Raw genomic sequence first — 13,756 nt, forward strand, 5'->3', positions numbered from 1 at the left:
CGATGAATCATAACAATGATTTTCAAAGGTTTCTTGTCCTTGTGAAGCTCCTGTGCAGGTTGCCCAGCCTGATTAGTTAACTGCAAAGTGAACAAAAAAGAACAGACAACAGTCCCTTTTTCTTCTTGGACAATGATGCCTGCCATGATTCTGGTTGGAAATTTATAACTTGTCTGCATGCTCGACAATGTCCTCTCAAGAACATACAAGTTGTTTCTTGAACTGAACTCCCATTTATCCCAGGGACAAGAAATGCTTCAAATTTGGATTCTCTCCAGCTCCCGGTGTTTTTTGGTGTTGGCCTTGTCCAGGCGAGCTTTCCGTACAGCCTGTTGGATTTGTCTCTCATGTTCTTTGAGCATTTCATCAAGGTTTCCAGATGGAGGCAGCAGAGGTCCAGAGTAATGAAGTATGTTCTTCTTACGACCATAGGCCTGTAAGCAAGCATGAGAATAATCAGAATCTCTATCTGCACTAACTTTTATAATTTTTCATATCCCTGAGTTTGGTGGGGGAGATGTGCACAACTGCAAGTGCACTTGTGCATAGACACACACACAAATACACATACACACGAAAGGGAAAAAAAGGAGGCCAGTAGTTGCATACATGAACACACACACACATGAATGCTGAATGTATGATGACTTCAAAATTATGACCTCAGGTTAATTTAGCAAGTTAGGACCTGCCCACATCCACGATTCTTTTAAGGGTTGTGATGGTAACTTACTGTTGCTAATTCATTGATTCTCTCATCCTTCTTATGAGTAGTTCCAGGTTTATCTAACAAATAGTGGTTCCATTGCTGCATTTCTGATGGATCAGCAGCCTCTAGCGGACTGTATCTGTTTAAAATCTTCTCAGGCAAGTGCTGTTGGGTCCCTTTTTCTCTACCATGGTCTGGCTTACCATTGCTTCTCCCTGAGACTTCAGATGCTACATGAGGCATGCAAGATTTCTGTGATCTCAATTCTGCACCAGTTGAAGCCTTTGCACCCCTTCCACTGCCGCCATATGCTCTTCCAGGAACCATCTGATTTTCATCATCTTTTTGCTTCTTGTTCCATCCTGGTCCATAACCACTGGGATGAACTAAAGGGCCAGAATGGTAGAAGGCATTCTTTGAAGTTCCACGAGGCACGGCCTTGGGAGGTTCCATGTGAAACCCAGAAGCAGCATCATCCATGTCAGGGTTATATTTCTCACTGTTGCGTTTAGGATTTGAATGACCTTGCCTCTTCTGAAAAGGGGAAAAAATGTCAATCAGGAAGTCATCAGGAAGGCATATAAGGGCAACAGAAAAGGAAGTTTTCATTATTTATTAGACAAATTAATCACTTGCACTTAACATTTTCAATTTTTTTATTCTACATAATTCTTTTTCTTTTTCTTTTCCTTCTTTGATAGGCATAGGAAAGTACAAGAAAAAATTCATAATTCCAACTAATTACTGAGTGATTAAGACCAACTCATGAAAACTAAGATGTTTCCTACACAACAGGTTAGTATCTTGAAAGACTGACTCAAAGCAAATGACTGACAGATTAACTGAAAAAGCACCTGCATTGTTGATGATCGTAAACCAGCATTTGCATCTGATTCTCTAGGAACTCTACTTCTTCCATCAGGTTCACGGGTGTTTCCACCAGCAGCTCTCTGCCTGCAAGTAACAAGGGTAAGAACCAAGTGGAGAAGCATAATTAGTAAATAGGCTCACTCAGTAGAAATCACAGCCAAGAACTTTTTCTTTTTCTTTTTTAGGAAACACTTTAGCCTGAAGAAAGAGTACATGCCCATAGGAACTCAATTTGAAAAAGGTGTGCACATTCGACAAACTATCAGACTTTTGCTATTCCTAGAAAGAAATCACGGTGCTTTGTAAGTCCAAATCTCTTAGGTCCACGTAGGATGAACAACGACCATGTCTTTTCTACTGAATAAAAACTGAATTGGAGTCCAATTCAGGGAATTTAGTGGAATTGGATTGCAATTCCACTGAATTCCTTGTATCCAAACACCCCAGAAAAGGTGACTTTGGATATGGAGATATCAAGCCTTACTGGTTTCTAAGGTGTCAGCCATATCATTAGCAGCCTTCCAAACAAATATAAACTGGCAGAAATTACTCATGGAACATGGTGGAGCACATAGATTTTGGTGCATCAACTTATACTAGGAAGTAGCACGATAGGAAGGGCCAACCCCACGTAGAAGGAATACGATTTGATGGAAATCAGCATGGCTATGGAATTTTCAAACTGTTTAGGTTATCAGTTCTTTCAGCCAAAAAAAAGAAGTTTGAAAAGTGTGAAAGAATCAACAAGCTGAGTTGAAGTTTGAAGATTGAAAAAATTGACAACACTTACATCCAAAGACACCTTGTTTGCCATCATATCATGAACATGTTTACTTTTATTAAAAAAGTTAGTCACTTCTATACATGAATAGAGAGTGTTTGTACCTTCTAGCTTCCTCATCACGAAGTTTAACATCAAACTCTTTGGTTGGTGGATATTTTGGCAAGCTTGATGGATCACAAGCAAGTGGCTTTGTTGTGAAGTACTGCACGGAGTTACAGAATGTCAAACATTTAACAATCATGGATCTATGAAAGACAAATGCAAACCAGGTATAATGGTGCACAGAAATTGAAACAATGAAAGACATAAGCACAAACAGAAAGAAATGATGCCAACATACAAACCAAGTTGTGCTACCAAAGAAAAAAAGGAAGATTTGAAGAAACAAATGATTAGAATATTAGCTTCAGAAAGAAAATATTTCCAAATTTGCAGGTGAATCCAGGAAAAGAACACAAACAAATAATCAAGATCATAAAATGAAATAGACAAATGGCACAATGTTGACTGTCCACAAAATGTCCTGATGTGTCCAAGTATTGTGTCATGTTGACACGGGATAGGATGCTAAGTGAAGTGTCCGTGTGACACAGATCTTGAGTATGTCTTAGAAACAAAAATCATGATCACTTGCTGATTTTTGCCTACACGGACTCAGGTTTGCCAAGTTGACCATGAGTCGTGAAAAGTTTAAATAAAATGTAGGAGCTTCTTCAAGCTAACTGTCTACTGCCATCCTGCTATATCTGAACTGGCATGGTGCAAGGCTGCAAGCTAGGACAACCAAAGGGTCCCTAAGCCAACTGTAACATTTCAAAATTTGTCTGCTACAACAAAACACATGCATGTACATATTTGTCTCAGGGACCCAATCTGTGGATTTCCATTAACCAAAATACATGTAAGTAGGGCTGGTAAACGAACCAAGCAGCTCGTGACTTGGCTTGCTTTAGCTCATCACGAACTCACTCGTGATTGGTTCGTATATTTGGCAAGCTGAGCCACAAGAAGCTCGTTTAGCTTAAATGAGTTGAGACCGAACACAGGGTTTTGTCTCAGCTCGGGTGAGCTCGTATAGGTAAAATATATACATATTTTATGTGTTAATTTTAAACATAGTCTATAAAAATAAGAATGCATAAAATATATATACAAAGAGAAGGATGCATAGAAAAAAAAAAAAAATATATATATATATATATATAAAAGATGAACTATTAACTGTACTATATAAAATATATATTTTAAGTGTAATATATAAAAAATATATATTGTCTGTATAAATAACATAGAATGTTTTTACACGAGACAGCTCATGTTCAGCTCGTTTCGTTGAGGGATATGTTGAGCTCAAACTCGGCTTGGCTAAACACGAGCATGAGCTGAATCACGAGCTCAATCCATTTGTAAACGAGCTGAGCATGAACATGACTATTCTGTTCGTTCGGCTCCTTTACCAGCCCTACATGTAAGTTTGAACAGAGACAAGCATCACAAAAAGATTCAAAAAGAATAAGAAGAACCCAGACTAATGTTGACAAACAGATAGCAGACAAAGATCATAAAAACAGAGAAAACTGACAGTAAGAAATAAAACTGACCTCACTCTTCAGTGCAGCAGTAGCTGTACCACGATCTGCTGGTTCTATAGCAAGAAGGGAATCCAACAGAGATAAAGCTGAAACAGGGAAATCTTTAAATGTCTCTGCAACACAACGCTTGTATGGATGTTGAGGTTTAAAGATGGTTGCATGTGGCAGCTTTGACTTTCTCCAGTAATCCTCTGATGGTGAGCCACAGAGCTTAAAGATCTTATGCAGCTGCTCCACCTAGAAAACAAGATAATGTCATAAGACAACAATCTCATGAACCACAAAACCATGATTGCGGTTGAAACACAAGTAATGTAGTATGTCAAGGCAACAGAAACAAGCTAAAAAAAATCAGAAACATGAAAACAGGTTATCAAGCATTAATTGTTACTTCCAACTTGAACAACAATCCAATGGAAACAGTACCTCGGTACGTCCTGGCATGATGGGCTTGCCTGCATGCAGTTCAGCAAGGATGCAACCCGTACTCCATAAATCAACTGCAACACCGTAATCTGTTGCACCAAGTAAAAGTTCTGGAGGACGATACCATAGTGTCACCACACGGCTTGTCAGTGGCTGCTTTTGATCAGGATTGAAAAAAGCCGCCAGGCCAAAGTCTGCTATCCGTAGAATACCATTGTTATCAATCAGAAGATTTGAGCCCTTAATATCTCGATGTAGAACTCCCCGACTGTGACAATGCTCAAGCCCAGACAGCAGTTGCTGCATGTAGCATTTGATCTGCCAATTCCAAATTTTAGATACGATCACAAAACTCATCTATATGCAGGAAAAACTGAAAGCATTAGCACTCATAAATGTAAAAAGCAATGACTATATGCCTGTCAAAGCAAAAGGAAAAGAAAATTACAGCTAGAATCACTACCTACCTGTGGCTCCGTGAACTTGACACCTGGAGTACCCGCAAGACCAGCAAGATCATGTTCCATATACTCAAAAACAAGGTACAAGCTGCAAGACATTCGTGATGTCACAAGCCCTTCAAGCTTCACAACATTTGGATGGTCAAGCCTGCGAAGGATGTGAATTTCTCGTGCCATAAAACGAACACTTTCAGGATCCATATTTACAAAGCGAACTTTCTTCAATGCTACAATTTTTCCTGTTTCAAGATCCCGGGCTTTATATACATTACTGTAGGTTCCTTGGCCAATCTGTAATCAGGGGTGACCAGATGCAAAATTAAGTTAATTATCCCATGGCTAAAAAGCTCAATGTGTGACTGTCAAACAATTGATATAGAAAAGCTGATAATCTTAAAACATCAGGGGCCAATAATATTATCTTAATTTCCCTTGAAAATACTAGAAGTAATAAAATAGGAAAGAAAAAGATGGCAGGTTGCATGAGGGAAAACGAAAAGTAAAGGAAGAATCTTGATAAATGTCAAACATAAGTGGGCATTGTGTCGCAAGAAATACTAAATCTGAACATAGGCAAATGTAAATGCTTAGAAGTTCACATGGAAAATGATGTAACCAGATAAAATTTGGAGCTACAGAACAAACATCCATATCACACCCTTTTCATTCTTCCCACTATTTTCTTTTTTCACATTTTTCTTCTACATCACTTGAGTTGACATTGTAAAGGTTACATACTCCATTTCAAATTTTAAGAGATTGTATACATTTCAGAGAAACTATTGTTCAGTTCAAAGGCAAGCTTACTCGGCCAGCAAAACAACTACCATATCATGGAAAACAACGCCAACGGATATTTGGTGTTTGACTAGTTGCGTTCAAGATGTCCCAAACAATTGTATCAAGCAACACCAATGGACCTCATCTGGGCAAATCTTGAGCTAGTTCAATGAATTACATTTCCACTTTTTGGCAGGAAAATCTATATGGATTTGAAATTTTCATTGTTTAATCTATACCAAAGTTAAAAGATCAATCACTAATAACCTACAAAAATAAGTTTCAACTAAGCTATAAAGAACTCAATAAAATTCGATGAGGAATTCAACAATTTATCAAAGAAAACCACAATAATACAAAAAATACATGCAAAATATTACAGTGGACAGTTTATGATTCCATAGACAAAGGAATCATTAAGTAGATGACTGTGCGTCCTGAAGAATCAAAACCGAAAAGACAACGATGTCGATATAGCAATAACCATAAAAATAAGTTTAATAGAAATTGCCACATATATGAGCAGAAGAAATTGGCTAACCTTGTCTAGTTTCTCGAACGAATCAGCCCGGCGCGGAACCCACCCTTTGATGGCTTCTCCAGCCACCGATGTGAGCCAAGACGGCCATCCTGCCGCTACCTGCTCCCCAACAATCTGATTCGGCACCTTGCCGGCCCACAGGCCATGATCCTCATTCGCGGCGAGATCGAAGGTGGAAAGCCTCTGGTGCTTTTGCTGCGGCCTCTCAACTGGCATCTCCGCCTTCTTCTCATTTGCAGATGAAACCGGGACCACCACGATGTTCTCTGCCGGCTTCACAGTTAGCCTTGCCTTAGCATCCCTATCGGTCGCAGCTTCTGGTTCTATTGCTACCTCCTCCTTCCGGGAGAGACGCCGAAGCGATGCAGAGATCTTAATGGAGCCTCCGATCCCTCCGCACCCGGTGATCTCATCTGTTTTGCTGGATTTTGAGCAAATGCAGCCCATAATCTCAAACAGCCCCCTGTTTCCTTACAGGCAACTGCCCAAATCAAGCAATTCTCTGAAATTATCGACGACCCACGATGCATCAAGCCAAGATTTCAGGCAGCATTCTTCCGAATTCCGCCCGAATTCTCGATATTCCAAGGCCTCAAATTCAAAGGATTCCCATCAGAAACTACCACCACGAAAATCCCACACCAACAAACCTACATTGGCCTTAGAACCCAATTCGCCACCATTATAGAAAAGGAAATACTCTCCATGAAATCCCCAAAATCTCGACCAACCAATGAAATCAACATCAATCACCGATTCTCTCGACAACCAACTTCATGAAATCCACGGCAACATGACCATCCAATCAAGGCCCAGAGAAAAAGAGAACACAACTTTGATTCACAACGCAAGTTGTCCAAGCGCCATCTATGGGTTCGACCAATCTTTAATGGGTGGCCTCACCTTCACTCAATGGCGGTGTCCTCTCTGTCTCCCTGCGTCTCAGAGAGGACTGTTGCCGATTAATTAAGGAAAGTAAGCCAGGTATAATAAGGAAGAGGAGGGGAGGGACAAGGAGAGAGTCGACTAGACCCAACTCACTTGTTCTGGAATTTGGGTGGCCTTTTGGATTGGGGTTGTGTGGTTTTGCAGATTGGAACGGAACAATGGTGCAAACTGTAACTCGAGGGGTGCGATGGGGAAGGTTTCTCGGATCTTAAGCCCTAAAAACCCTCCCCACCTCGCCTTGGCATCCCCGCCATCCTCTCTCTCTCTCTCTAGAAATGGGAAAAGAATGTTGTTTTATAAGTTCAAAGTTCCCTCCTTTTCTCATTTCTCCCCATCGGAAATGTTTGAAATTTTAAATATGATAACCTTAGGTGAGAATTTTCATTTAATTAAAGGGTTAAACTTAATTTTGCACCTTTCATTTTAACGTTAAAACACACACAATAATTTCAAAAGGGAACATTTTTTTAGAAATACGAAGTTACTTTTTAATGTAAAAAGCTATTTTATTTTTTAGATTAAGATTACAAAAACAACTCTACCTTAAAACTAATTTCAGAACCACCATTAGATTTGAGGACTTCTTGATCATTTTAATCAGTTAAATATTGCTAAAGTTAAAATAAAAATTTTACTATTAGATTAACATCTTAATTAAAATTCAGTCCTACAGCTTTTACTATAAAAAAGTGAGACGGTTGCATTTCTTAAAGAAACTTTGCCCTTTTCTAAAGAAACTCTCATTATTACCTCTTATTCCAATCAGGATAATTGTACAGGGGTTTACATTTTGATACTAATGAAGTTAGGAAGCTTCTAGAAATCATAGGTGTAAGCAGTATCAGCTTAATTTGACCACATAGATATGTTCAGCATGGTTTGTTCAGTAAAGATTGGACATCATAATTTGGATCATGTTTTTCTTTTTTTTAATGTAAAATTATTAAATTTTCAGTTGTGAAACTTTGATATATTATGGATTGTTGCTTTTTGAAGTCCTTGAAAAACCTACACGATCACATGATTCAAAGCCCATTTCCTACTAAATAAACATGGTAGACTACATCCATAAGGTTCAATCTACAAAAAACCTAAGCAAATAGGCAAAGAATGTGATTCTACTCGATAGTTTCATACCTTCATTAGTATCAAATGTTTACCCGCAGTCAGGGGCGTAGCTAGGGGGGGGCAGGACTGGGCTGTAGCCCAGTCCTGCCTCCCCAAACAGTTAATTTTTTTTTTTTTTAAAAGCCCAGTCCTAGCCCTGCCCTGCCCTGCCCTGATTCCATATGAAATAGATTTTTATCCATTTCTGCAGCAAATAGTTTGATTTGTCCATATGAAATAGATTTTTATTAATAATTGTAGCCATTTTTATTTTATCTCAATTTTTTTTTTCGGGGGCGCTGCCCCCGAACCCCCGACTATCACACAAATAAAAAAAATTTTGCTACACCCCTGTTTGCCCCCCCCCCTCACATGAATCCTAGCTACGCCCCTGCCCGCAGTATGGTCTATGTATATAGGTGGAACTCTAGAACACCATATTCTCTTGCTAAAACTCATAGGTGCAAGTTTTATTTCATCAATTTGACCCCCACAAATGTGTTAAATATGGCGATTTACTAGGGAACGAACTTTTCATAAAGTAGTTTTAGTGTAAAAACATGATTTTTTTCAATCGTGATATTTTTTTATATTGTGAAATGTTGAATTCTGATGCCTCTAAGAATCTGCTTATACAATGTCATCAACCAATTTAAAGCATGTTTTAGACCAAACAAACCATATAGTTCATATCCTATTAAAAGAAATCAAGAAAATGTGATAGAATGGGCTGTTTTTATTAGAGGGTAGCCGATATTTTCCCTTATCATATTTGGTCATGGTGACCTAAACATCCAAATGAACTAATAATCACAGATGCCATGTTGACTCAATCAGACTTCATAGATGGATTCAACATGGTCCAAATGATAAGGATCAGCTCCTCAATCATGTTCTTTCAACGAAAAACACAATTTTACAAGTTGAGAAAATATTGCATATTGTAGTCGGTTGATTCTTTAAGGCTCATAAAATCATGACTACATTGTCATAATCAGATAATCCAACAATCGACTTTCACTATCCAAACTATGTAAATTACATCCATAAGGTTAGTTTCATGAAAATCAACAAAAAATAAAAAATGAAAAACTAACCTTATTTTGGACATCATGGTGACTTGACCAAATATGTAAATACAAACTTGATATCTAGATATACAGTCAAAGACCTATCTAATAGAAAATATACAGACAAAAAATCATGATATATGGGAAATATTTTCTAACCCTCACGGGTAAGGAAACCCCTAACTGGAACTCATAGAGAGAAGTTTGGATGGATGTGTCCGAATATGGTAAAAAATAGAGGAATCAACCCTTGTATTGTAATTATTTGACGTAAAAATATGATTTTTGAAGGCTGAACAGTCAAAACATTATGGCCACTCATTTTTCAACTCCCAAAAAATTGTAGCATGATCTAAGGGCTATGTTTTACTAAAACAAACTTGTAGATTTCATTATATATATATATATAGAAGGTCAGATGTGCAAAAAAAAATTTATGTTGAATCGCTTAGAATTAAACCAAGCAGTTGCTTGGAATTGCTCAACATTCTCAGAAGCTACTGAAATAACAAGGTCTTATTAATTGTTGCATTTACAAGAGTATCATCATGAGAACCAAAAGAGACCCACCAATTGGAACAATGCAAGGGTCATGATATTCATGTTCTATGGTGCTGCAATCAATTCTTTGTTGTGAATTACTTTTTTTTTGATAGGCAAGCTGGGGTTAGGCAGACCCCTGCCAGTTATACAATGATACCATTGGGATTCGAACTTCCAACGTCCCAACACAATGTGACGTGCACTAGCTGCTCCTACCAGACAAGCGGACCCCTACCAGTTATACAACAATACCATTGAGATTCGAGCTTGCAACTTCCCAACACAATGTGACGTGCACTAGGCAATTCTTTGTTGTCAATTACTCTGACAACAAATAGGAATAGAATTTAGCACCCGAAACTATTTTAGCAGAAGTTCCAATCCGTTCTGTTCGGATATTGATAGATGACATACTTTCCCACCATAAGAAACGACTTCTTTAGTAAGCTTTGCATCTTCGAACGTTGAGCAAGCTACCGCTTCTCGTAGTGCGGGTTGCTAAGCGACTAAAGTACCTCCCCTGCCAAAGGAGAGTAGCCATACCTGCATAAGGCAGTGTTCGATCCTTTCAATGTATGGGACTTCCTAAGCTTCTTGTATGTTGTCTTTAGGCAGGTGTTATGTAAGATTTCATATAGTTTGTAGTCAGCTCAGAATGTTCAGTGTCTTTTTAAGAATCGCTTGGTTTCTGTATTCCCTAAAGATTTCGTCTCAGGTAGCCTCATGCATGACAGTTTATTCTTTTCTTTATGAAGTTGCAGTTGATGGTAATGATACTTAGAATCTAAAAAGCTCTTATATACTTGCAGAGCTTGTACTGATAATTGGTAACAATGTTTTACATAAGAGAATTGAACCTTCGTTCTGATCTATTTGCAAAATATTTTTATAACCTCAGTTGCCTATTTTTTTGTCTGTCACCTTCAATTTTCGCTTGAGTGGGTGTATGTCTGTCTCCAATTGTACTTTTGAAATTTTATCAGGAACAACCAATCTATATGATTTTGCACAATCTTACCAACAGGGCTCCGCCAGCTAGTGCGTGTCACCTTGTTTTGGGACGTAGCAAGTTCAAATCCCAATGGTATCTTTGTATAACTGGTAGGGGTCTGCCTAACCCCGTTTGCCTATAAAAAAAATGATTTTGCACACTCTTACCTGGCCCGGCCTTTAAGATTAGTCGTGCACACACACACATATATATATATATATCACTAGATAAAAGAATATCATAATGAAAAAAGGTTTTGTATCTACTTTTGGAATATGGAGAGGAGGGCTTTTTAGAGACCAAGGTTTTATAATGACCATGTTTTCATCCATAGGATCCCAAGTGTTTGAATCAATCAAAAGTTTGATTTTGAAATGTTCATGTTAATTTTTAAGTGGCATCCACATTTTTCACAAAAAAGGATATTTCATGTATAATCTTTGAACTTGAATTGAAACAATTCCATGTTACTTGTAACCTGAGAGCTACAACATGATATCCAAGTGTTCCTTAACTGTATGTTTGATGCATCGTTCCCAGCGTCATTTAGACTGCGATTTTCAACAAACGTTGGGCGCGGACGACATTTCGTGCGTCCGCCGCTTCCTTATACAAATGAACTTTTCGTTTCATCCACCCCTTGTTACTTTTTGTAACAGGGGTGAAGGAAACGTTCATTTCATCTCGACGGAAGCCCAATGCCCTCCGCAACCCTCTCGCTATCACCTCCACGAAGATCGGGGGGGGGGGGGCATCACGCTCTCCTGGAGCCCCATCGACTTGTAGTATGCCTTCATGCCGTGGTTCTCCGTCATGTTTGGAGACCTGCGAGAATGAGAGGGATCCGACGGAGTTGATGAGCTTATCAGTAGAGACGTTCGACAATGACTTGCGCTTCACGCACCGGACATGGTCGCCGACGGCGTACACATTGAAGATGACCCTGCCATGGTTCACCGGGTACTTGAAGTCGGCGAGCGTTGGCATCGTAGATGACGATCTGATTGGGGATGCCGAAGGTCTCGCTCTCCTGCGGGATCCGGAGCTCGGAGACCGCTTGCAACATGGAGATCCTGTTGCGGAGCCGCTCGATGGCCTCTGGCGGGTCGATCACGTGGGTGCCAGGGTTCCTCGTGGCGAATTTGCGCAGCTGGTTCTGCCATTCATCGCTGTAGATCTTGTGGATGATGCAGTCGAAGGGCTCCTGCTCCACCAACATAAATCCACAACTCTGACAAAAACTCACCGTCCATCGCTTCACCCACGATCTCCTTTTTGCTCCACCAACTGAGCACTGATCTGTATGAAAATGATGTTTGAACGATGCATGTCATTTGTTTGATGTAATGGTTCTGTGAAATGTTATATTTTGTGCTGAGATTGTTGATCAATAAGTTAAATTTGAGAGGGTCACATTTTTTTGTCAATGTGAAGTTGCACTTCAATCGTTTGTTGTAATGTCTGCAAGAGATGGTAACCCATGTAATGGCCATAGCAGAACTCCATTTAGAACACCTCAACAAATGAAACTTTGATTCTATTTGGAATGCTAGATACTATAAAAGAAAATGAAATCATTTTTGTGAAATGATCATTATGCGCCTAGCTTAGTCTTTTCTCTTGTACATGTAAAACCTATTTTGGAGAAAAAATACTCCTGTATAAGACGCTGGTATGATTGTCTCACCTGTATATTGTGTTCCTTATCACACACTTACTAAAAGAATGAAGGGTACTAATGAAATTGACCTTAGTCATAAATGTCTTAGGATTTTCTAGGACATGCTAAATGTTTATTCATCTCAATAGTATGCTCTTTGCATGATTATTCGATTTAGAATGATAATTTTCCAGAAAACAAAAGGGAAGAATGAGAAATCACAATCATGGTAAATGTCTCATTTTCATGCAAATGCTCATTTCTTGGAGAATTTTCAACTGCCACATGTTATGTACTTGTAAAAATGGCTGTCATTATAGATTGTTTGATTGCTATCTCCTTTTCAGTTGGTTATTTGCAATTTTAACTATTGGAAAGGTGTAAGGAATTTTCTAGAATCTATGGGTATGTCTGGTTGGATACAAATGTGATTTGGAATATCATGCAAGTGAGAGAATAAATCTCATTTTCACAGCTAACCAAACATGTGATTTGGAATCTCATGCAAATGAGAAATGAAATGTGGTTTGAAATCACATTTGAAGTGAATCTCATGTGATTCTAAATCACATGGAATTTGTGATTTGAAATCATCTGACTTCAAATCACATTTGATTCCATCTCATGTGATTTGAGATGCAACCAGACATAACCTATATGTATAACCTAAGCATTGCAAAACACATGCCTAATGTTTTGAATGGGTTGAAATACTCAAGTCCATTGAATTGGTACAATAATATCCAAGGCAAGCTTATCATTGTTTTCGTAAGTCACAGAATGATCTTGTATGATGTATTTTCACTCTGCTTAAATTTCTGTTTAGAAAGCCATCCAATAAATAGGTATGGGGACTGACTGCTTAAATACACTCAAGAGCACCCTTTTCAAAGAAATTGTTCTGTCAATTTTATTAGTGATCCTATCCAAAAGTTCTTGATTCTTAGTGGGTCTAAAGATGATCGATGCAAAGCAAGTTTGCTTCACAGAAAAAGATAAATACTGGGCACTCCTGTGAATCTGTTGTCCCTAAGTAGTACTCTTTCAAAAATTATGAGCTCTTTCTTTGACTTGCTTAATCTCTTGCCTAGCATCTGTATCATAAATTCACACTTGTCTACTTCAAACTTCTCATAACCACATTTAGCATAGCATATCAGATCCTTTAAGTCTGCTATTTAATGGACCGTTCTATCTGAAGAGGGAACTTTAGTCAATCATGTTGAAGAAAAGAATCTTATTGTATTTTTATGTATGTCTCTAATTGCAAGGAC

General features: G+C 38.5%; 1 protein-coding gene across 1 annotated transcript; it reads right to left on the reverse strand.

Annotated features, from left to right (window-relative positions):
- Positions 1-257: 257 nt before the first annotated feature.
- Positions 258-11,809, reverse strand: LOC149848400 (putative serine/threonine-protein kinase At1g54610). The gene is made up of 9 exons (XM_090004231.1): positions 11,392-11,809; positions 6,164-6,633; positions 4,849-5,133; positions 4,382-4,699; positions 3,965-4,192; positions 2,444-2,565; positions 1,564-1,663; positions 734-1,243; positions 258-434 (listed from the first exon to the last, which is right to left on the reverse strand). Exons 1-9 carry the CDS (start codon positions 11,807-11,809, stop codon positions 258-260), a joined length of 2,628 nt encoding a protein of 875 aa, XP_089860357.1.
- Between the last annotated feature and the right edge of the window lie 1,947 nt (positions 11,810-13,756).

This window comes from Nuphar pumila, chromosome 1 (genome assembly GCF_984573655.1).
Source record: "Nuphar pumila chromosome 1, dmNupPumi1.hap1.1, whole genome shotgun sequence".
NCBI classification, from domain to species: Eukaryota; Viridiplantae; Streptophyta; class Magnoliopsida; order Nymphaeales; family Nymphaeaceae; genus Nuphar; species Nuphar pumila.